This window comes from Poecile atricapillus, chromosome 1 (genome assembly GCF_030490865.1).
Source record: "Poecile atricapillus isolate bPoeAtr1 chromosome 1, bPoeAtr1.hap1, whole genome shotgun sequence".
NCBI lineage: Eukaryota > Metazoa > Chordata > Aves > Passeriformes > Paridae > Poecile > Poecile atricapillus.
Genome location: NC_081249.1, coordinates 89,241,377 through 89,267,165, shown reverse-complemented (window position 1 = coordinate 89,267,165; position 25,789 = coordinate 89,241,377). Strand labels below are relative to the sequence as shown.

Here is a 25,789-nt window from a genome sequence, read left to right as displayed (position 1 = left end):
AGCAAGATCAAGAATCAACCCACTCCAAGATCAAAGGAGGCTGGTATTTTCCTACCTTATACCTTCCAGGCCAGCAGGGACTCCTTGAGCTGGTAAGCACATTAATCCACAGTAAATTGCCTAACTGGCTAGGCTCTCTGCATGAGCCAGTAAATAATTGCTGTGTATCTCCTGCTTGAAGAACTTCTGTGCGTCGTAGATGATGCCAAAAACTCACCCATGGCAATTTTAAAGATGTATTTTATTTCTCAAGACTAATGGTGTGGCAAAAGGTCACATCCTTTTTCTTCTCTAATGTCCTGCAAGGAAGATGCTATTAGCTGGAAGTTCTTTCCAACCCTAAAGTAAAGATACCACAAAATTAAGCATGCAGACTAGGAAGTGGAAGATTTATTCCCTTCCCTATAAATATTATATCACCATCAGTCATTACCATTTTGGATTCCAGAAATAAGATATGGGGCAAAATAAATAACACAAAATATGGCATTTAAGATGGCTGTCAAAGTCTGATATAACTTCCTTTCTTGAGGATTTCTTTAGTTTTATGGAAGCTTTTACTCATTCCTTCTTCTCAGAGGTTGATGTTCAGTCATTATCAACAAGCTAAAAGAAGAGGCAGTATTACCCATCCATCACCATAACACATTTCAGGACCACACCTAGCCTTTGTGGGAAAAAGGCCAGGGCAAAAGCTGTGATGTGAAAAACAGCATGGTTTTCCTGGTTTAGGGCAAATCTAGGGAGGAAATCCCCAAAGGGGTCTCTCTAGAAAGCAAATTCAAGTGGCCCCTCCCCCAGTCAGTTTGGGAGACAAAAATCTCCTTTGAGAAAAGTGGAAAAAAACCTGTTTATTTAACAAGCAAAGTACTCAAGAACATGGAGAAATGGATAATATTAAACAATGGAACCTCTCGTTCTGACGAGACAGCAAATCCTTGTCGCAGGGTGTAGCTCAGTTTGCTGGAAAACACCATGTCCTGGGTCTCAGTGGGCCACAGGTGTGAACTCCCGGTGTTTTTCTGGGTTTTCAGTCCAGAGCAGGGCTGATCAGCTCCAAGGAAAAGAAAACCCACAGTCTGGGGAACTCCTCAGCTAGCAAAAAAACTAACTAAAAGCAAAGGAGAGCTCTCTCTCACACTGTCCATGCTACGGACAACACTGCCTGTGAGAGAGAAAGCTGCAACTGTTATCCCTATGTTTTTGAATACAGCCGCCTCAGACATTGCACCACTTCTCCTTCTCCCCCTCTTCACTCCCAGATCTAGTTTTAAAGGTGCAAAGCTTATTTCTGGGCTAAACAGATGAATGGGGATACAATTCAGCTTTATAAAGTCATCCCAGGACACTGGTATAAAGGAATACAAGAAAAAATTCTGGGTTACACTTCAATCCAACTCTTCCTATCCTTTCCTCCCTTCCCATCTTTTCCATCTCTAGAGAGCATAGAAGATGATGATGCTGTTTTAGAAGTTCTGGACTAGAGAGCCATTGCCTAGCCTTTGCTGCTTCACTGCCCTGTTTTACTTCAACTGTTGAGCACTGAACTGAAAGCAGTAGGGTCAAATTGCTAAAAATAAGCGAGCAGCTCTATAAAAAAGAAAGGTAGAGCAGAAATTGAAAATAAAATACAAAACCAAAAACCATCTGCCACAAATGTGTTTTGAATGGTTTGATGTAAATATAAGAGTTTCTAAATCTCCAAAGACATTCTATTTTAAGCATTACTGAATACACTTTAAAGCTGGAAAGAGCAAGGTTATGATGGAGTTTAAGGCCATTTTTTCAAGATAGCTTGGAAGAACTCTACTTACGGTCTGTACAGTTCCAGGATTTTTTCTTAAAAGAATTCAGATATAGAAAAATGAATTTGTTAAGTATCATATTTAAGGAGTACTTAAATTTTTTTTATGCTTCCATGAATTTTCTAGTTACTAAAATGCTAGACAATATTACATAGCTTGCTTTTTTTTCTAAAAAATGCCACACTGAATCCATGAAGTTTCAAAACAAATTTGCTAGAGAACCAAAGAACAGCAATTAATTAACAATTGACTCAAAAGTTACACACACTGCTTTGGAGTTTGGGCTAGTTGCTAGTCGATTTACTTGTTACTGAACAAAAGGAAGTTCCATAGATGTTTCCTTGGATTTTTTTTTTCCTTTTAAACTCAAAAGGTGCTTTAAGTTTTCCCAGGATCACCACCCCAACCAAATTCTAGAGATTGAAAAATTTTTTACAAAATCAAATATCTTAATGGACTAAACCACAATCTTGTGATGGGTATTGATCAGGTGGCTTGTGTCAGTATCGGAACCTCCCAGCCCAAGTAAAGGTGGCATTTTCTTTGCACTGCCTCAAGTTTCTCCTGCAAGTGTTCCCCTGCAGGTTACGTTACCACTTGAAATGTCACATATTTCATTGAGCATAATGATTCAGGCATCTTGCCAAATTGACACGAATATGTCAAGCCTCATTTTTCTTTGTAATAGCAGTAGATTGGATGATCTAGTCCCACTGTAGTGTGATGGCCAGATGCTATTCCAAGAAAATTATGTCTGAAGAGGGGAGACAGGGTGTCAAGCAAATGACAATGCATAACTGCTATAGCAAATCCATCTGAATAAAATTAGTGCTCAAGTGATTTATGGAAATCAAAACAAACATATCAAAAGACCACAGATGTATAAAACCCAGACCAAACCAAGGACCAGGGGTTCTTGTGGAGTGTTTATAACAGTCACAAAAATTCCATTGTTTCACCTAAACACACAAGAACAAATTCACCATTAGGCATTTGGCTTAGTGAGTCAATAAACTGTTCCCATTGCCTACTCTGGCCAGCAAGCAGCTGTCAAACACTGCAATGCCAACAAGGGGCTAAATAAAAACCAGTCAGAAAGAACAACAAAAAAGCACTGGTGGAAGAGAACCTGCAATCTTTTTCACATTAAGAAATACCAAGAATGATGGAGTGATGGCAGGGTTTATTGTTTGGGTAGGGATTTGAGTGGATTTTGGTCTTGTTTTCACAAAAGAGCTTCCTTTGGTTACCAATAAAACTCTCAATTATTTCCAATCATCATGTTCATCAATGCCACTTCAAGAAAATAGTGAACCATTTTCATATAGAAGTTATTCATAAAAACTGCCAGTACAGTATCAGTCATCTCCTTAGCCATTGGCTTTGAAGTTTCACATTCAAGTACTTAAATGATGGCAGTGACAACTGATTTTCCACCTCACTGGGCAGTTTACAGACATCATATACACAGACACCTTGGTATCCTCCCATAGGTATCAGACCCTCAAAATTACAAAGCTCCCAGACATGATACACAACTAAAAAAAAATTAGTTATCATTATTAGTGTGACAGTTACTGAAGAGACCTTAAGTTCTCTTTCAGCATCTGGGATTTGAAAAAGTAACTCATTTCATGTAAAAACAGGTGTAACAGTGAAACTCTTTGAACTTTTCACTGCATGGATCTCGAGCAATATAACAAGTGTAACAATTAGCAGATCCAGCTTAACTGTTTTTAAGTATCTAAATCAGAACAATTCAGAGTAACAACCAGTTAAAATAATGTGAGACAGTGATAAAACTGAAGTTGAAGTTTTGTTTAATTGCTTGCATTATTTCACATTTGTTCTGATTTTTTTCTATATATTTGAAAATGGCAGTATTACTGACCCATTAATAATTTTGTCATGTATTCCACTGTCTGAAGGTGGAATTATTCACAAATTAGAAATCTGAATTTCCATTATACTCGTTATAACATCAGAACTCCACAATGCAAAGAGCCTCTTACACCTCTGCAATATTTTCTTCTCCAGAACACTGTGCATTCCAATTCAGAATTCACTACATGTGTTACTTAATCACTTGGAGAACACTTTCCACTCAAATAGAAGCCAGTGACAACAGAACAGATGCCTTTAGGAAACTAAGGCTGTGTGATTACAGTACTGGAAAAAAAGACACATGCTTGCATGATCTGCAATTATTAAGTTTAGAATTAAATAGTCATCAGTGTTTCCAAGATAAAACTGATTAAGAGATTTAAAAGGTCACTAGAAACACAGTTCTGAGTCAAGCTAGATCATGCTATCATTTTTTCATGACAAAATACTTTCTTTCTGTGAAAAAAAAAAATAAAAAATTGTATCTTAACTAGGAAAATAAATAACTTCCCTCTTCTCTAAGCATCTTTCCCACTACTGCAAGCCAAGAGAGTGGAAGGTCTTTTTTCAAGAGTACAGCAAATTTTATTTCATAAAAGTAATGAAAACAAACAGGAAGTTTGTGGTCCAGAAAGTCAGCTCTGGATGATGATTCTCTAAATATACTGTAGAAAGAATGCAAGTATTCTGGAGCAAAAGCAGATCTTGCACTGAGAGAACAGCAAACAGCCCTCAAAATGCAACACATTGGTAAAGACAGCAATATACCCAGAAAAATGAGCTGAGGAAACAGCACATGGCTGTAAGCTATTCTTACTAGTCAACAAACTTAAACCAGGAATAGAACCCAGTATATTTACCACAGGTTTGTTTATCCAGCAGGACAGTCAAAGCAAGAAGAAATGATCTTCCCATTCCCACCAAAAGATTTAAGAGATATGCTGCTCCCATAAACGGTATGTTTTTCCCACCCTTTGTAAGTACATTCAGGTTGATCCAATAAAAAATAAATTGGATTAGTTTGATTTACAGCCAATGGTCACCTGCTCTTAAGTGGCCTGATGGTACACTTCAGCCTTAAAACATGTCAGCAGGTCAGAGAGAGATATGATAACAAATTACTGAGGAAATTCTTACGCAGCTTGTCTGTGCAAGCTTCAAATGCCTTGCTGGCCTGCAAACGGTGCTAAAACTCAGCTGAGATGAATGCCATCATGCAAAAGACTTCCAGCCAGGTACTAGCATACAGAAAAAGCTGGAGTATCTCTTTATGAAGACAGGCTGAGAGAGTTGGGGTTGATTCAGCCTGGAGAGAGCTCCATGGAGACCTTCTACCAGCCTTCTAGTACCAAAAGGGGTCCTACAAAAAAGCTGGAGAGGGACTTTTTACAAGGGCATGTAGTGACAGAATAAGGGAGAATGGCCTTAAACTGAAAAGGGTTTAGATTAGGTATTAGGAAGAAAATCTTTACTGTGAGGGTGATGACAAACTGGAATGAGTTGTCCAGAACACCTATGGATGCCCCATCCCTGGAAGTGTTCAGGGCCAGGCTGTATGGGGTTTTGAGCAACCTGGTCTAGCAGAAGGTGTCTTGGCAGGGGAGCTAATAATTGAAGTTTTTTCAGTTATCTTCCAACCCAAACCTTTCTAGGATTCTGTGAAAATTGACAGCCCTGTATGCTGGTGCTAACAGACACAAAGTAATCTCATTGAGGAGCTCTTAGAGCTTTATATAGCAAGAAAATACTTTCGTCACATGCACTTCCTTAAAACTGTAATTTTGCTCATGCCATACTGATCAGATTACATAATGTTAAGCCTAGTGAAAACCTCAAACTTGCTGTCTCAAATAGAATCACAGAAAATAGCTAGCTGGCCACTGGAAGCTGCAATGGCAGTGCTACTGCAAGGAGCTGAGGAAGCACTACCAAAATCCTCTGGTGGCTTAAGAGTTAACTAACAAGTAACAGAGCACATCAAACATTAACGAAACTGATGCTGAATACAATATGCAAGGTAATCCAGTTCATAGGTGTGCATCATAAGAATATTTAAAAGAACAAAGGCAGCAAGACAGAATGACAAATATGATTCAATGTTTGGGCAAATAAAACCTCTGGGAAGCAGAACTAACACAGCCCTGTATTTCAAACATGAATGGCCTTTAGCTTTCTGTCCCAATGTTTTCTGCTACCTCAGTAAACACACCCCATTGCTACTGCTACCCCACAAAACCTAGGTTTTCCTTCCCACAGCATTCATTTCCAACCACCCTTCTCTAACAAGCGAAGAACAGAAGACTCATGCTGTGGCTGGCTCAAAATTACACTTGTGCAGACTGACTAGCAGCAGCAGAAGTATCACAAACTACTCTTGGGGTCTGTGATCATTCCTTCAGCACTGCTCCCATTTAAGGTCTTTCCCTCAGCACCAGGACACACACAAGACACAGAAATGTACTCAGTCTAACAGACCACCCTTTGCTAATGATTGAACAGGGCAGGGTCAGTGAGAGCTACAATGTGTCAACAGCATGCCCACATAAACTCTGTTGGCTTCGGAGACAAGGCTAAAAAGACCCTTCAAAAGCAGCCTTCAGATAAAAAAAGCGTATTACAGGTTACTTACTAACCTATCTCCTCAGCCTTTTTTTTTTTTTTTCTTTTTAAATCTTAGAAATGCCAGTGTACCTGATTAGTTACTCCAAAAAACAAAAATGGAAGGGAGGGAAGTTACCAGGGAAATTTATCTCCCTTTACTATTTATCATTTACTACTTGTAGAGCTCAAAAATAATACAGAACCTCCACATCCTTGAGTGAATGGATGAAGTTACATAATTTGCTCTATACAGGGCACTAGATTAGACAAAAGGAACCAAAAGCCTACATATTCTATGAGCAAACGTATGACAAAAACTTAGTCACAAAAACTTTTCCCAATCTTCCCCCCCCCCCCATGAATATATGTATTCACTCTAAATAAAACAGTTAAAGGCATACAGGACTGTATGTCTGTAACAAATACATATTTGGAGCTCCCGGGTTTTTTTATTTGTGGTTTGAGGTGGCAGGAAAAAGGCATTTCTTTTTTCCCTTTCTTGTCCCTTACTGGCTTATTGGCCTATCAAACACCCCTCTCCCCACAGTTTACTTGCAACAGAACTCTACATTTCAGTAAAAAAGTGACAATCTAGTGAGAAAAAAGTGGCAATTACTAAATTAAGACAGATGACAGCACTCACTTAAGCCTGCTTCTGAAAAGGAAAAGAACAAATCCCACAAGCTATACTCAAACATGTGTCCCCAAGTTCCTACTCTGTTAGCCTGAAAAACTACTTGAGAAACAGCTGCCTACCCATGAGACCAGACTTTCTCAACATTGAGAGCTGCAATAATTAAAAGTGAAGGATGGTGGAATAAAAGCACTGACCATGTTTAGAATTTTGCAGGCTTCCTGGACATAAGAAGAAAAGCATTACAAAATTTCTCTTCTTTGCCCACATTCAGCCCTGGTTCAATTGTTATGAAAATGTACACATACATGTGTACGTAAAACTAATTATAAGTTTGGTAATATTTGTTGTAAGGAAGAAAAAAACCCGTAACTCAGAACTAGCCCAGTAGGATTAAGATGTTTGTATTTACTACAGGAAACTGAAAGGATCAGAAGATGGGGGAGCTCTTGTAGTGCAGTATGCCCACAACTAGCCATACTGCTTACTATTGCCTGCACTGCTACAGTCATCAAGCAACCCACATTTATGCTAAAGTTCTTCTGAGATTTTAATCTACAAAACTCCAAATGAACCAAATTGCTACTGCCTCCCACCCACTAGCTGGCCTAAATCCAGCCAGCAGGCTTTCGGCAGTTTTCCCACGCCTGATTGTTTTCCAGCATGTAGACAAAGTGTGGATCACGCAGAAAAACAGTAAGTTCAAGCTTTTTTGTTTTTTACTGGAAAGGGTAAGAACTGGAGAACACCAGCACTCAACTCCTCTCTTTCATAATACAGGAAATACTTTGACTAACTGGAGTACAGCAAGAGAACATGAAGAAAGCAGCTCTCTACATATGATGTAGGCTGTTCAGCAGATGGGGGGGGAGGAGGGAGGACATCTAAACAGATGGTCTAGAATATGCATTTTGTATTTCAAAGTTGAAAGCATTTCTCAGCCTACAACCTAAAGTGCTAATTTCAGCAGACCCTTAGATATAATGCAAGGGGGCACCTCTCCTACTGCCCAGTACAACTTCAGGAAAAACCCCAATTAAGCTTAAGGTTATAATGTGGGCACTCCAGCAGACATCAATCTCCCATAATTCTTCAAGTATCAGCATCATCTCTCAAGTCTCTTCTCAACACAGGCTCCAGAGAAAAGAATAACATGTGGCTCCTAAAGCTCTAGCTGAGAAAAGTCTTCAAATAAAGAGGGTCAGTATTCTTGCAAAAGCTTCAGCAGCTGAAGACTATCACTAGACACCTCAACTTCACCCTAACCATTCAAGATGTTTCTGAAGCCTGACTTGGAACGCGCTATCCTGCCCTCACTGGCTCCAGAGGTGCCACCATGAGGACTTACATTTCCTGAATGTGGCACTCCACAAAATCCTTGCTTCTAGATCAAGCATCTCAGCTTAAAATCAGTGCCCACAATTCAGAGTGACTGTGGGGAGTCTGCTCTGAAGACAGGCTCAATCTCATGCACTGAAAAATTGAGCGGAGTAGGAGCTGGGATGCAGGCACTAGAGTTGCTCCTGATTTTTCAAGGGAAAAAACAGGTTCCCTGAATCACAATAGCAAATACTCTTCATTTCATTAATGAACTGTGCCTCAAGTAAAGTTGGAAAGGAAGAGCAAAGAGTTTTATGCACTTTTATATCCGATGGCATGGCAGAGGATGACAGAAGACAGTGATCCCACTGAGTAATAGAAGCTAAATTATCTCCTCTGCCCACTTTTACTATAGCTAATTAAGTCATATAGATGAGAGAAGATAAAGGGATTCAAAAGAAGCATATTAAGCTTTTCAAGTTTCTTTTAAAAAAAATGTAGACATTAGAAGAGATTAAAACCAAAAGCACCTCAGAATAGTTTTTACTTTCACCTCCTAAGAGTAGAGACAGCAGCTGCTACTACCAGAGACAACCACATACTGAGCAACAGAAGAAAGAGCACTTTTAGACTATTGCCATACAGCTGCTGGCCCACAACTCATATCAGACTGCAGAGCTTCCATCTTTGCATAACACAGCAATCAGTATTCCTCAGCATTCCAGAAACAGAGTCAAAAGCATGATTTAAATGGATCTATACTCACTGCCACACAAAGGCCAAGGACATTGATGTGGGCACTTGTATTAGCAGCAGCGGCTGTCAACCTGACAACTTGAGGGTTGGTGAGCTGTTTTTTTTTAAACACAAGACAGAAATGTTGACTTGAAGTGATACACAGGAATTCAGCAGCTGAAGCTACGTCTTCACAAGTTCTGAAGGATTGAACTGTTTGCCCAGCAGCAGTCCAAATGCTGCTACAAAGTAGCTATGAGTTCATAAAATTACATTATTCGTTGCCTCTAAGATTAATGTACTTTCACCACAGAAATGGCTTTAGCTTTTGTCAAGTAATACAGCAAGCAGCTGCTTTGACACATCATTAAAGAAACAAGTCTTCTCAATTTTCATATTGCAGATAATCTTATTTTTAAAAACTCTGAGAAATCAAGGAGATTACAGGGTATTTGCATTCTCACTCATTTGCATGAGATGCAAAGAAGCTATAAGAATGTTTTGGTTTACTTTCAGAGCTATCTTTTAGATCTAGTATTGATGAAATACCACACATGCCTGAAAAGTAACTGGGTAGTAGGAAACACCTTAAGTATCTTTGTGCGGCAAGAGATGCAGAAGTTTGGGAAAAATTACAGTTATCTAAAATCATGTAACAAATTTTGGGTGCTACATAAGTTTGTTTGGCAAGATGTGCCTGCAAAACCATGCAGCTCTCATTCCAGAATCTGTGCAATATCCTATTGGAAATGGAAAGAAATTCATCTTCAGGAAGTGAAATTGATTTTTTAAAACTGTATGTATGCATGTATCTTCCTAAGTCCTATACTAATCTTTTCTCCTCTCAACGACAAAAATTTCTGGTACACCTTCCCAACATTATTCCCCACGCACTACCCTGCAGGAAGAGCTTACAGATGAAATGAACAGCTGAAAGTGAGTATTACCTTGCAACACAGCCCATCCATTTCCCAAACACAAATTGCAGTTTTACTCCAGATTTTAACCATCTTCTTAGAAGAAATGTGTTTTTCTCTGGAGATAGGCAAGAACATTGCAATTCTTGAATAAATATTTAAGACCATCAGGAAGGGAGTAGGGCTTCCCCCCCTTCTCATTTTTGTGCCTGGAAGGGTAAAAGAGGGACAGGAGCAGTAAAGAAAACCATTTAATAGAAGATGTAAAGTTAATGTCAGCAAGGGGTAACCACTGTAACAATAAAAATAAAAGCACTCAAGAATGTCAAGGGTACCCAGGGGAAGAGGTGGGAAAGCAATGCAAGGAATACAGAGAAAATCCAGTGGGAACCATTGTTTGCACACCCAACACTAAAGTATGGTTGTTACGATGATTTTCTACCTACACCACTGCATTTTTCTAGAAGACAGAAATAGAAATATTTTCCAGTAGCCTACAAGATTTGAGTAAGGCAAAATGAGCATTAAAATATTACAGCCTATATACCAAGGGAGCAGTATAATAAGATGTGTGTTTTATCATTTGATAGACATCAATACCAACATTCACAGAAGAAACACTTTCCTTTTTAGTGACTAAATCAAATCATCTGTCATTTCATAATCAAATGTATACTTTATATGAATGACCTTTGATCCAATTAGTTCTGAAGCCCCTCGATTTCTGGAAGTACAGCTTGTCAATCCATCCTCACATCTTAGACTGCATCCTCCTTCATATATTAGGATTACGTTAATTTCTCTTGACCTTTTGTACCGTAACTCCTCTGCCTCACCCAAAAAACAACACTTACAAAGTAGCTGATACTTGACTTTGCCCCTTGATAGCAAGCAGAACAAATTTTTCCATCCCGAACTGAGACAATAAGTAATCTAGAGCTCACCACTGAATATCCTACACTTTCTCAAAATACCATCTGTCAATGTCCCTGCAATCCAGGAACAAGAACTCAGTGAGGAAAATGGCAGCATGTATTTTCCATTATGGTAAACAACCACATCAGCCCCAAGCTGATGGCAAATAGCCCATTGGTAAAACTGTGGTAATCAGCCAAAGAAGTTGCTTCAAAAGTAAAGCACATACCCTTGCTTCACAATGCACATTGTGACATTCATACAAGGGTCTTACAAGCAGGTTAAGCAGGCAGGCTTTTTGAGTAGCTAAGATATGCCTGGTTTGCAAAGCTAAAACAACAGGAATAATAACTATTCCTGCTCAAATAACAGCTCAAAAAATGAACATGACAGGGAAATTTTGGATGGAGGGTAGGTGTGAGGTGTCATAGCAATACAGGAACCACAGGACAGCTAACTGATAACCAGGATAACCACTTTGTTTAAGAATGGGTCCCAAACAACCAAAATGCATTTAGCTCTGACAGTTGTAAGCTACTGCTTATCTTATCTACACATGACACACAAAAAAGTATGTACTTCATTCCTAAAACTGTGGCCTCAGTAACTAAAAGAGGGAACCTGGAAAGGATTCATATGAACTATCAACAGACTCCTTTTTTCTACAGCCCATCTACTGGGCAACACAAGGTACAACAGCCACAGTTGGAGTTCTGAACATTTCTGAACTCTTCTTTTTGTTTCATCTGCCCTATATTTTAGAAACTGATTTTGACTGCATGTGCCACAGGGACTGGGGAAGCTAAGAAATAAGATCACACACACAAAAAAAAAAAAACAAACACACACAGTGAAAGACAAGAACTTCAAAGGCATATTAGACACTGTCTAAACCTATGTTTAATGCAGTGTTTAACCACACCAGCAATTAACATCATAGACAAAATAAGTCCTTGTTGAATATTAAGTACCCCTGCCTTTTCAGATAGGGAGAAAGGGCTCATGTTGAGTGCCCCAAGACATCCAACAGCGAGGATGCCTTAAGGAAAAATACTGTATTATTCACATACTCTTTATAACTCATAACAGAAAAATAAAAAGAAGTAGATTAAACCCTCTCCTTTTAATCTCATACAAATAACGTTTAAATAATTCTTATGCCAGTGAGATACTTTTTAAGATGTTTTCAAAGGAACACTATCAGCCTAAGTAACCTTTCTTTAAAATTCCCAGTATTACTAATTTGAGTATGGAAATGCAGGTATTTTATCACCCATCATCATATTTTAACACATCTTTGACAGCGAAGAGAGATCTGTCAGCTTCATTAAGATCCAGGCACCAGGGGAGGATTTAGGCAACTGAAGTATGTTAGAAGCAAATATACTGTGTAATCATTTTTTAAGGTTTTTTTACCTCCGTTTTCAATGCTTAACTTCACATGATCCAGTCCTGAACATTTAGAGGCTTGCACCACACAAAGCTTTAGGTGGCCCCAAAAAGCTGTTGATACAGCGTATCTACGCCTGATACTCTTATTTTATATTTTATCTGTGATTTCTTTATGCTGGCAAATACAATTAAGGAAACTCAGCCACCGGCACCTTCAATCGTCTGGATTAACATTAGAGCAAGTGATTTTAAGGGCCAGAAAAAGGCAATTGTGCCATCTGCACTAGTTCTGTGCCCTGCACGTCATAGGCTGACAGCCTCTGGATCACAGCATGAAGTCTTTTTCAGATCAAAGTTCTTGTGCACTATTCAGCAACAAGCAGCTGTTTTGAGTAAGCACATAATAGCTACAGAAGAGATGCGGCAGTTTTTCAGTCACTTACGCTGTCTCCACAAATACCATAACTTAACCCCCTTCTTTCCATGGCTGATGTATGGAATTGGCTAGGGTGAGAAAATAAATCAGTCGCTGGAGGACACCTCGTATTTGCCCTCCCAGCTCTCGCTCGCCAGAAGGCTAAATTCACACTGGGGAAGGCAACATGGAGCCACAGCTACATATGGCAGCTGGAGGACACAAGGCTAGCGCTCAGAAGTTGATACACGTCGGGGAGACACGAGGATGTCGGTGAGAGGAGGGACAGCAGTGCGGGAAGGACCTAATTCAAGGGACCTCCCTGTCACCCAGTCCCGCTCCCTTGCCGCCGAGCGAGGCACCCACCTGTGCCGGTGCTCGTCGTGCCCTTGCCCGTGGATAAGGAAGCCGCCGAGGTTCTTGCCCCCTTTGCTGGTGTCCACGTGGGGAATGAGCACATCCTCCAAGCCCAGGTCAAAGCGCTTGTGCTTCGAGGAGTCGGGGAGGAAGAAGAACGCCCCGAAGCACAGGGTGATGAAGGCACTAAGAATAAGGAGCAGGATAAATTTTTCGGAGAGTCTCAAGGTAGCCCTGTGGTGCGGGAAGGCGGAGGCCCCCAGGTTCAGCGGGGGCAGCCTCCGCCCGGAGAGCGGCAGCAGGGCGGGAGTGGTCATCCTTCCGCTAGCGACCCCCCGGCGGGGCACGGCTCATCCCCTCAGCCCCTGCGGAGGGCGGCCCCGGCCCGCCTCGGGGGCTGCGGGCGGCTGCACCATCTTCATCCTCCCCGCGGGCGCCGGGGGAAGGGAGGGCAGGGGGGGAGGCCGGGCCGCCCCGACGGCCCCCGCCCCCACGGGGGTTCGGGCCGGGGCGCGGTCGCCCCGCTACCTGCGCGCCCCCTTCCCTCGCCGCGGGACCAGCCGGGCCCGAGCGAGCGACTCCGGTCAGCGGCGCTCCCCGAGCTCCGCGGCCGCGGGGCTGCGGGACGAGCGGCAGCGGGGAGCCGGGAGCCCGGCCTGGCGCACGACGTCGCTCCACCCGCGTCCCCTTGTCCGGGCCGGGCGGAGGCGCATCCCCGTGGCCGCGCCGGGGCCCCGCTGAGAACGACACCGGGAGCGGCCGCCGCGCCGGTCCCGCTCCGGACCCTCTGCCCGCCCTCACGGCGCCTGCGCGGCGGCGGCGGGCGGCGCACGCGCGCGGGGCGCGGCCGGGGCCCGGGGGCGGGGAGGGGGCGGGGAAGGGGCGGGGAGGGGGCGGGGCCGGCGCGGCCCCCGCGGGGAGCGGGAGCGGGGCCGGGAGCGGAGCCCGCGCGTGTGGGTGGGGAAACAGCGCTGGGACAGGCAGCTACGGGAGAGGGCCCATGGGAGGCCGTGGAGATGCTGAGGGGACTGGAGCGTCTCTCTTACGAGGGATCTGGGCCTGTTTTGCCTAGAGAAGGCTGAGAGGGGATCTCATTAACGCACACGAGTATCTCAAGGGTGGGTGACAAGAGGATGGTGCCAGGCTCTTTCCTCTGGTGCCCGGCCACAGGGCGAGGAGCCACGAACTTAAACACAAGAAGGGTTCCTCAACCGGAGGAAGAGCTTCTTTACACTGAGGGTGGCAGAGCGCTGGAACAGGCTGAGATCCGTGGAGTTTTCCTCTCTGCAGACATTGAAAGCCCAACTGGACGCATTCCTGTTCTATTATTTGCACCTAGTAACCTCTTCGCTCCTGGTGACCCTGCCTTGGCAGGGGGGTTGGACTAGAGGATCTCCACGAAGTCATCCTGGGCATAAGACAGGACCCCATGTACAGGCTTTCATGCAAAAGCAAAAGGAAAGGTGAAGGAAAGGCCTGGTCAGGGAAGCTGCAGGAACCAGATTCCGTGAACATCACAGAAAAAAAGTAAATTCATAAATTTGGGAGATGAGCTGCACCTGCAGCTTTTTTCAGAGTAAGGTGTTTTCCACATTTTAAAGGTTTAACAAGCTGGAGACTTAGGTCCTCTCAGATTATGGAGGCCAGTCTGTTTAGTGAACCTGGCAGCCAAATCTGAATCACAGCCAAGGAAGTATAAAGGCAGGGGAGAGAACAGGTCAGCTCAGCCTGCTGAAGTAAAGCTAACTGGGCTGGAGAGGACTTCCCAGGTGCAAGGCGGCAACCCCAGGTTCGGGTAGGAGTGACAGGGTGAGAACTGAACTGAAGCAGCAGGCTTTTCTGCTCCCTGCAGGAAACCTTCCTGCTGAGACAAGCTCCAGAAGGAAGAGGAATCCCATCTAGAGGTGTAAATACACAAAGATAGTGAGAGAGAAAGCACTGAGACACGCATCCTGCATGTAGACGAAGCAGACACAGAGCCAAAAGTGGTTTCAAGTACCAAAAATGCTGCCGATGCCCCTGAGTGGGGTGCCCTTGATCCCTGTCACAGCAGCTGGAGTCTGAGCAATGCAGGTTTGATAGAAGCAATCCCAGGCCTTTAGGTTTGTTATCTGGCTTATACTTTGCTTTATATGTTTTGAATTTGTGGAATTATGCTGGCCTGTGGAAAAAGAAGTCCGAGTCCAACTGGACATGCTGAATTAATAATGGTTAGTCCTCAGCTTCTCGTCTGTGTGTGGTTTACTGTGAAAATTAAGCCCTCAAGAAAGGTTACTTTGGGAGGTTTCCAGGGAAGGAAAGCAGCTGAGCTAACAAAAAATACCCTGAGAGTCAATATAGTGGCACAGGTGTGGGTGTGTCAGAAAAATTCAGATTAATGAACACTTAGGGCAAATCAAGTTAGTTGAAGTTAACTGCTCAAGGTAAAGGAGACCTTGACAAGTTTAACTTCTATGCTATGTCTTCACAACCAAGCTATGAATCCCATCTTGCTGGATCTTACTGTGTACCGTATCAGAGATGTTGGCCTTTCCCATCTCTCCACACAGCTAAATTCTTCCGTCGACTGATTTTGCTTCCTCTTCTCTGTTTTCTACAAAGAGGACCCGTGACAATGCCCTGCAGCAGACAGCTGGGCCTTGCTCAGTCATCTTGCACTGGTGAAGAATAAAGTGAGAAACTGCCATGAAGTGACAAAACCCAAAAAGCCAGTGTGGAGCAGAGATACCAGAGAGAGGATGTACAGAAAGAGCTGTATTATCAATGATACTACAATGCACTCCAGTCAGTACAGCAACTAAACCCAACATTTAATGTTAGAATGGGACCAACATGCTTCAACTGATCTGCTGGCCATTTCAACTGTCTCCTAGTTTTGATCTGGTAAAGTAAATTATCTTCAAATATGTTCATGTCTTCACTTGTTAAATTGCTTTTACACATAGTCTAGAAAACAAAGATGAGTCCATGGAGACTTTTGTTCTTCAGCCGTTTTGCCCTTTGCTTCACTCTTCTCTGCCAACTGCTAGTTTTTCCTTTACTTTAAAAGACTAAGCAGAAGCTTCCAATTTCTCTATAAAATGTTTCTTTGTGTTTAGTTTATTGGAAGAAAGTGACATTTCTGTAGGTTTTTTAGTTTATGATGACCTTTCCAAATTCTAAAGCATCTGTGTCTAAACCATGATGAAGTTTTGTACTTCTACAATTTTGTGCTTGTTTTGACTTCCTTACTTTTTACCAAAGTCTAATAGTAATTTTTCATCCTTTGGTTCTGTCATTTTGGGTAATATGCATATCCCTGTAAGTTTGCCAGTGATTTTCCACGCTGCAGTGGTGTTACTCTGTAGCTGAACAACATTAAATATAGAACGATATTGAATGAGTTGGGTTTTGTGAGCCTGTGCTTCACTATATAGATTTTGCATCTATTCGTATTTTATCACAGATGCCCAGAACACTCTCAGAAGTGTCCTGAGCTGAAACCTGAAGGTTTTCACAAGAACCAGGAATTCCTGTACTCACTGCCTTGACTGTGATCAATTGCTAATATCACTGGGAACTTTAGGTCCAAAAGTGCTTGATCATCAGTACTAAAGTCACTGTATTTCCACAAACCAACTTTTCTGGAAAGCTATTAGGGCAGTTCACATTTTTCAAAGGTACACAAAGTAAGTCTTGTAGAAGTACAGATCCATATCAATGTACTATTTCTGTCTTCTTGAAACTGCAGTGATCCTTTCTAGCATCACAGTTTGGGCACACAATGTGGATTCATTATTTGTGAAGCCTCTTCTTCAGGTTCTCTCCAAAACTGTCCAGTCTTTCCAGGTTCCATGGAAAATCTGATGTAGCTTGAAATAACATTCATATTCTCCTGGACTCAATGGTGACTGGGGTCCCAAGACCACATTCTTTATGAAACCTAGTCTAAAGACTCACTAGAGGCTCCTGTGATTGTCTCTATGTTTTTCCCCCTATCCCGCCAAACACAGCTTCTCTGAAAAAGACTTTACCCTCAGCCAAGCTTTGCCACAAACCTTTGGTCTTTGGCCCACTGCCCTGCTATCTACATCCTCCTCCCTGTGTTGCTGGATGTATGTAAACATACATTTTATTATTATTTCTATCAAAATAATTATCACAAATTGACCTTTGCAATTCAGATCCCATTTTGTTCCAAGCAACCCTTACCCTCTAACTTTATGAGGAAGACCAACCTTGTTCATCCTTAATGCAGTTATAGCAGGATTATTAATGCTGTCCTAATCTCATTCTCCTCTTTCCAATTTCAGTTGAGGTGAGAACACACTCTTCTCCTAATTCAGACCTACACCCCGTGCAAGGTCTCCTGCTCTGAATTCTCCTTATGTCCTCAAATCCAATTTCTGACTCATGCCTTGCTGAGTTTTTTCTGTGTAACGTATCAAAGATATGAACTTTCTGATCCATCACCTCAGCCAAACTATTCCACCTAGGTGTTGTCATGCTTCCTTGTCTCTGATTCTGAAAAAAGCAGTATTGCACCTTTCATGTCCATTCAGAGTGCTTCTGGAAAGGCATTTTCTTTGTGAGTGATTGCCCTTGCTGTGTCACTTCAAGCTTTGCATCTTCCCAATCTTTCCTGACATGCCTTCCCCCTCTCCTAGCATTTCTGATGCATCACTAAGACACCAGTTCCTCCTACACCCAGTTGGCCCATAATATCAGCCCCCAGCACCTATTTATTAATGTTTCAAGTACTTCCATGCTTTCTTCTGCGCTTCCCTAAGGCATGAAAGGACTTGCACATCAAAAAGAAATTTGGGAACCATGAAAGTGTATTAGACAACACCAGAAAATTTGCAGCTATGAACACTGAACTTACTCATGGCAACTTCTCTACAGAGACACAAAATGGGCATAAATATCAGATTGTAAAGGAAAATGTGATATCTATGAGTGTGTATTGGAATCAGCGGCAGTAATGCCGTTCTTTGGCTTTAAAGTGAAAATAAGTTTTCCAGGGGTAGTCAGAAAAAAGAGCCAACAGCTGCACAGCTTCAAAACCTTGAAACCAAATAGTTGCCTGTAGTGTGCACTGGGAAGACCATCCCTGAATTATTGCAGCTTGTTAAATGCATGGAAGAGATTGCATAACCAATATATCACCTGCTTTGTGGTGTGGGTTTGCATATGGTAGGATTTGATGGTTGAGCTTGTCCCTAGAAATAAAAACCAAGCTGATCATTCAGATGGACACAAATCTCACACATTTGATGTTCGACATCCTAACACAATCTGCTTTAAAAGAAAGACAGGATTTATGCCCCATTTGTGCAATCCTAAAAATAGGATTGTTAAGACATCTTTACGATAATAGAGATGAGAAATTTCTAAGTAAATAAATTATAGCTTCTCGGTGCCAGAAGTTTATTACAGAAATGAGTCAAGATAAAGATTTTCAACATTATAAAAAACAAGTCAGAGTCCTCTTTGAAACATAATTAGAAAAAGCTGTCACCCATGGGCACAAGCATACTGAGACGGACAACATTTAACAGTGGCAGATCAATCAATGTTTGAAAGGGTCATGTTTTTCTTAAAATCCCATCCCTAGTCTGGTGAGCGCTACAGGAGAGTGTGAAAATCAAGTTCATATTTCATAGTGAAGCGTTCTTCCATTCTGGAGAGGGCAGATTAAAATTTGGCTGGAAAAGAGAGAGATTCACTCCCTTGCAGCTGTGTTTTGGAATATCTGCATGTCCCCTGTTCCTCTATGCAGATCTTCGTGCCTGTCTCAATGAGCCTCCCTGCAGGCATATGGGCCCAACTGCACTGATTATTTTGCAGAACTGGGGGTTAGAAATTACAAAGCCACATGCTTTATAATTGCAAAGTCACTAACTTATCCCAGTCTCGTTCAACGATCTTCTCCTTCCCAGCAGGGCCCATCTGTCACCATTTCACTAACTCCATGTTTTAATGAGATCCAATTTCACTCTTTGCTTTCAAGTGTTTTTATTCTATATCTGTACATTGAAAGAAAAAAAAATGTTTTCTATTAAAAGAAAGTCAGTCATAAATATGTGGGAAACTGAAGGGCCCCTGCATATATTGCCATCTTACATTTTTCATTGTATTATTGATAGCTTTGCATTATCTTCATTCAATACCAAAAGAGCAATTAAAAGATGTTTCACTTTAGAAGGAGAAAAAACATGAAGGAAAGGTAGCCATAGAATAAAAAAAGAATAAACTGCCTTAGAACTACAACGAGCTGATAAGCAAATCCTTTGGCAAGCTTAGTCTTTGGGTAAAATGTTCTCATTCAGCACATGCTACTGAATGAGCCTTGGACCATGAACACTCAGTGAAGAATTCTGCTGTTACAAGAGAGTATACCACTTGGTGTAAAAATAACAGTGTCAGCTCTCACATTGTTACCTCCCTTTATTAGCCCAGCCACAGATCTGGAGGGAAGAAAGGTTCTACACAAATTGCAGCTCTTCCAGGCTTTATTACCTTTATACCTGAGATCTCCTAGGCTGACTCAAGCCTGAGGGTGGAGCTGAAGGCATCGAGACAATTTGACCAGATGCAGTAGCTGTCAGTTCACAGGATACACTGTGAAGTTCACGTACCAATGCTCCTTTCTTCCAAATGAACCAAAAAAGCCAGATCAGGAGAACCATCATCAGCTACAGTGGGCAAAAACGTGACTTTGTTTCATGGATGCAATGCTCAGCCAATAAATGTCTGTCAGACTGTTGCATTTATTCAGCCAGCTGCAGAGTGATGTGCAGCTGGGAAAGCTGCTGTGCTGTGTCCCAGACATTGTGCTCATCCTTGCTACTTTGTGAAGCCATCAGGCTGCCTATCAGTACTGCTAAGACAGGGATTTTTCCATCCACCTCTGTGTGAGTTGAAAGACAAGCCAGTGGAAATGGAATATTTACTTATCCAAGGCTTCCTCTTGGTTTGTTAATCTGCCCATTACACTTTGCAGTAATCCTGCCCTCATTTATCTAACACTTTCTCCCTCTCTCCCATCATTCTCTCCAAGTCATCTAAAGCCACCCAGCCCTCAGGTGGCCACTGCTCTTCCCACCCACCATCTTTTAGCTGAGCTCATGCGTGGGTCTGTAATTACACATATCCAAACTATCCAGGGCTTCCCTGCAGAAGCTGCAATGGAAATGTATCCAGCAAAGGCCCTACACTGTGTCTCCAAAGTGCCTCTAGTTAGGAACTTCTAATACCCTCCCCCCTTCCACTGCATGAGGCTTTCTAGCCACAAATCCCACAGGATCCCTTCCTGTATTCCAGCTGTGCCATGTGAGCCTGAGTGGCCTCCCACTGTAGTCTGGGATTTTCCAGATGTACATAGGTGTGGGTGAGTAGTAAGCCTGACCTTTTTAATCATGCTGCATTTATTAAGGTATGAATCAAAGTCATATATACACAAGGAGCCCAGAATTTGCTTAAAATGCTGTTCAGGCTCCACTAGCTGAGTAGCAGACAGAAGGTAATTGAGTCCAGTGCATCCTCATGGCGCGAGCTCTGCTTGACAGGTATGCAGCAACTGTGTGAGGTGTGTGTTTGAAACCACTCTGATTTCCAGATACACAGCCCCCTCCAGCTAGGACAACTATGCAGGAGACTTGCAGATACTTGGACCTACTAGATTTCTACACTTAGAAATTCTCCTGTTCCAGTGAGTTTGAAATTCTGGATACCAAACCAGAGCTTCTCTGGTGAAATCTAGGCATGGGACATCGGGTGAAGAAAAAAGGTGCTTCTGTGCCTGCTTCTACTGGTTGTGATGACCAGTGTTGCCACTGTTGATGAAAATGCCCAGAGACAGGAGACTGGGAAATTCTGCTCTACTGTATCTGTGATTATGTACCTTCACCATCATTATACATTCTCTTATTTCACCTTCCAGAAACACCCACATGTGAGCACACACTCTGAAAACTAAGAACATGGAGCTGTCTTCCCCGCAGAAGAATGAGGCCAACTTTATCCCTTCTCTCAAGCATGAATAAAAATATGCTGATCTTACCTGAAGATCTTCAGAGCTTAACATTTAGTCCTTTCATGCCTCAGAGAGCCTATCCAGCCTCCCTATAAATGCTGCAATGGAAGTTTATGTTCCATCCAATAGTTAAATATCTGCTGACAGGTTATTGTGTTGTACCATTGCTAGACATTCACATACTCCTTCAGGGACAGTGGCCGAGTCAAAAGCTAGAATAAAAGATAGCAGCATGAATACTGTGCTTACTGTTTGTTAGGTTTTGTTACCTAAAATTCATATATAATAGGATTTCAATTCATTTGAGTCCTTAAAATGGAAATCTCAAGTCCCATTAAATATAGAAGAAAAGATCAAGGTAGTAGAAGATGTTGCCAGATCCTGCACTTGAGTCACAACAACCTCATATAACACTACAGTCTTGGGAAAGAGTGGCTGGAAAGCTGCCTGGCAGAGAAGGATCTGGAGGTTCTGGTCAACTGAACACGAGCCAGCTGTGTCCAGGTAGCCAAGAAGTCCAATGGCACCTGGCCTGTATCAGCAGTGGTGTGGCCAGCAGGAGCAGGACAGTGATTGTCCCCCTGTACTGAGCACTGGTGAGGCCACACCTGGAATCCTGTGTTCATTTTGGGCCCCTCAGTGCAAGAAAGACATTGAGGTGTGGGAGTGAGGCCAGAGAAGGGCAACAAGGCTGGTGAAGGGTCTGGAGCACAAGTCCTGTGAGGAAGAGCTGAGGGAGCTGGGGGTATTTAAGCTGGAGGAATAGGAGGCTCAGGGGGGACATCGCCCTCAACAACACCCTGAAAGAAGGCTGCAGCCAGGTGGAAGTTGGTCCCATCTCCCAAGTAACAAGCAACAGGACAAGAGAAAATGGCCTAAAGTTGTTGGGGAGGTTTAGACTGGATATTAGGTAATATTTCTTTCCTAGAATGGGTGATCAGGCATTGAAAGAGATTGTCCAGGGAAGAGGCTGAGTCACTATCCCTGGAAGTATTTAAAAGACATGTAGATGTGGCACTTAGGACACTTATAGTTTAATGCTGGACTTGAGAATGTCAGGTTTATGGATGGACTTGATGATCTTAAGGGTCTTTCCCAACCTAACTGATTTTATAACTCTGAGATGTTAGATGAAAATCACTGACCTTGGTACAGAAAAATCACAATAAAAGCAGAGTTTCAACCTCTCTGGGGTGGCACTGAGTAAATAACATGGCAGCTTTAAAAATTATGAGATGCTGATGAAATCTTGAAAAATATCAGATTCAACCAGCACTTTCTGTCATACATGAAAATCATTTAGACCAGTAAAAGAGATGGCCATTAAAGGAATGGCACTGCTTTGGGGAGTTGGTTGCCTTTTGTAGAGGGAGATAAAAGAGAACATTGATTTGAAATGAGAGTGCAAAGGTAGGAAGAACATTGTGTCCATAGGAAGAAATGTCCATTTTCTCAGAGAGAATTCAGAATAAAAAGAGGAAGTAGGATTTTCCCCCTCACCCTGAAGAGTTTTGTTGTGGATTGTAGGGGCTTTTGGGTTTTTTGGTTGGTTGGTTTGTTGGTTGGTTGGTTTAATCAGAACTATTCATTAATGATCAGAAACTTTTGATTCATTGAAAAAGAAATATCTGAGTGACAACTGAATCAAAATCCCAAAGGTCTTAAAAAGGCAGAGATTATGTGATACTAAACAACCCATTTAAAACTATTTCAGTAAAGACTGGAGAAGACAAAAAGCAAATATATAAACATGCCAAACAATATCATCAAAACAGCAGCTGACATTGCTTGAGCGAATATAAAAGAAAATGTTAAAATACCAGAGGTTGTAGTGATAAGCCCAACTAGTTCACAAAGATGTAAATACAAGGCAGGAAAATATTTGGGTTAAAGATGGAATAACTAGGAGTAAGGCCCTTGTAAGCAGGATAAAGGGGAAATGTGCAATTTCTGAGAATACCTAATAAAACCAGGCACAAAAGTTCCATATTCTAACATACAGAACAGACAGAACACCATCAAGGAAAGTGAAAGCAGAAATAGAAATAACTGAAACAAAATTATTATACGCATGGAACAAGCTTGAAATGTCAAAGAGTAAAATGCCACACCGGGGGAGAAATTCCAAGAACCAAGTATTTGGGCATCATCGATTCAGAGAAAAGGCAGAGCAGTGAGATAAGGGCACAGGGGTACACCCAGGCAACCAGCAAGTTTCCATCAGAATCTCAGGGGGAGCACATGTTTCCCCTTAACAAGGTGTATGTAACTACAGAAAATCAGCTTCCTTAACAAACCTGACCCAGATCTGAGCAAGCCGGTTGCATCACACCGAGTTGTATTCGCAGGAAAGAGATGTCTCTCAGAGACAAAAGAATATTTATAGAAGGCCTTGGAGATCACTGTAACTTGCAGATTTTTTACAATACTAGAGACTTTTTCTTCTCATGTGTTTGGTAGACACTGCCTCACAAAACCCTTTCACAGCGTGCTCTGCAGCTGTGACATTTCTGCACAGACACAAGGACCTGACTAGATATTGCCAGACCTGGTTTCTACCTCCCGCTTGCTCCTTCTCCGCCTGCTTTTGCATAGAGGAGCAAGTCTGGCAGAAATTCTGTGGCTAAACTGACACACTCCCCAGCCCATCATTCTCCCATCATCAGGTCTATCAGCTTCTCAATTTATCAGATGTATTTTTATGAGTTTATGACATACCATACCCACATTTTCTGCCTCCTTTGTGCTATATTTGACTCAACCTCGGTAGCACCTACATCTCAGGGTACAAGAATATTCCAGAAATTTATTCTTCGGTGAATAAAATCTTCTAGCATCTGTTTTAAATTTGCTTGGACTAATTTATAGCCATTCATTTCAGCTCAAATGCTACTGTTAAAGTACCAGCATTCAGGTTCTATGATTTCTTTTTATATAGAGCTTGAAATTTAGTTTTGGCTGAATTTTTCTCATGGCAGAGATTCGGAGATTATTCATGGATATCCCATAATAAATAATGCAAATGTCTGTAACATTTAGTGTAGATCTGTGCCTGGAATGGTTCTGTTCATGCTATTTCATATTTTTTTCATGTCTATTTATCTACTTACCAACAGGTAGAAGAAATGTACTGTTTGCATTAGACAGAAGGCTTCTGAGTATGGCTTACAGCACCAAACTTTCACATATGGCTAATGACAGCACATAAATCTTCCATGTTCTCTGTCATCAGCTACACTTCATATCCCTCACAGACATTATTTAACAATTGAAATGTATTAGGAAACTAATTTGATGCACTTAAAAAATAATTTTAAGGTACACAAGTACAAAATAATCTTGGCATGGACCCTGGGAAGAAAAGGAATGAAAAGTTTGGACAAACAACCCACTTCCACCTTCCACACCTCTCCCAAAGGCACGTGCATTGTGAAAGTTACCTTCTGAATGAGCAGCTCAGCTTCCTATCTGTATTTACCTGGGATTCCCCCCTTACCTGGGACACCAGCACACTCCACCCACGTGGCACAGCACCAAACACCCACACAGCCAGGCACAGACAATTCTTCAGCCCCACTCCCCTTTTTGTCAGCTTTCCTTAGAAATGTGCTGGCACTGCTGCACTCTTCCCTCCCTGACACGAGGTATGATTAATGGCAGTTCTTAAAAACTACAAATTCCCTTTTTGTCAGCATGGCCAACAACTGGAGTTTCACATGCTAGCAGCTTCATCAGTCTTCAAGCAGGAAACAAATCATGACACATTCCCCACAGGTCAGAATAAATGTTCCACTGTGGTACTTCTTTATCATTACTGAAAGAGAAATGCACCTGAGAAAGCACCCAAGATTCATTCTGAAAAATCCTTCCAAAATTCCCTTTAGTCTCTTGAGCCTCTGCTCAGCGCTCCTGGACACGGATTGTTGGAAGCAAAGAAATATGTGCATACACTGAGCCTCTTTCTAGGGGAAAAAAAAAGAAAGTAGTTGAAAAATTGAGGCTAAGCAGAAGATACATCATCTAAAATGTAGTTTTATTGAATCACTAATGCTTATTTTGCTTAGGATGCATAAGGGTTTAAATTCAGCTCTCTTGTTTACAATTGCCCATACTTACCTTCTGACAAAAATTTCCCATGCCTGGTTTATCCAATTGCTGAATTTTCTTCTGTTAAGTTTAAGCAAAACAAATTTCAGCCATTCTCATCAGGAAAGCAGGGGGAACTCCTGTTGTGTTACAATCTTATGTCCAAACCGTTTCCAACTTGAAATCAACAAAGTTCTGACTAAATTAGGTAAGGAGACCTTGAAAATATCTTTCTGGAGCATTCCTGCCTCAGTCAGGGGGGAATCAAGTTGGCTTCTCTGCCCAAGAAAGTCCATGGCTATCAGACCCTCTGAGCTGATTTGCACCAAGTTCCTTGACCTATTTGCCCACATGCATGGCCTATCAACCAGAGTCTTCCAGTGTTTTGCGGAGAAAGAGGGCATTTCCTTTCAAAACCATCTGGGGGAGAAGCTGTGGTCCATTTACCTATGGTTTTGTGCTAGAGTTATCACCATCCTCAGGCTCCTCACAGTTGCTCCCATGGCACAGGGATCTGCCCCACAGCAGGGCCCTGCTGAGCATAGCGTGGCTGCCCAGAAGCAGTTTCAGAGGAACCCACAGCGCACAGCACTGACGAGCCCACTGCCAGCTGGTGCTCACTTCTGAGGAGCAAAGCACAATTGCTCAGCCACGGCTTCTGCTTTGCAAATAGGTGCTGGGAGCCCTCGTTTAGCCAGCTATAAACCCAGT

At 42.2% G+C, this 25,789-nt stretch overlaps 1 protein-coding gene across 1 annotated transcript in view; it reads right to left on the bottom strand.

Annotated features, from left to right (window-relative positions):
• Window positions 1-13,302, bottom strand: part of MAN1A2 (mannosidase alpha class 1A member 2) — a 133,013-nt gene extending 119,711 nt beyond the window's left edge. The window contains exon 1 of the mRNA XM_058846950.1: window positions 12,985-13,302. Coding sequence (XP_058702933.1) covers window positions 12,985-13,292 — 308 coding nt within the window. The 5' untranslated portion in view covers window positions 13,293-13,302. The remainder of the gene's footprint in view (window positions 1-12,984) is intronic.
• Between the last annotated feature and the right edge of the window lie 12,487 nt (window positions 13,303-25,789).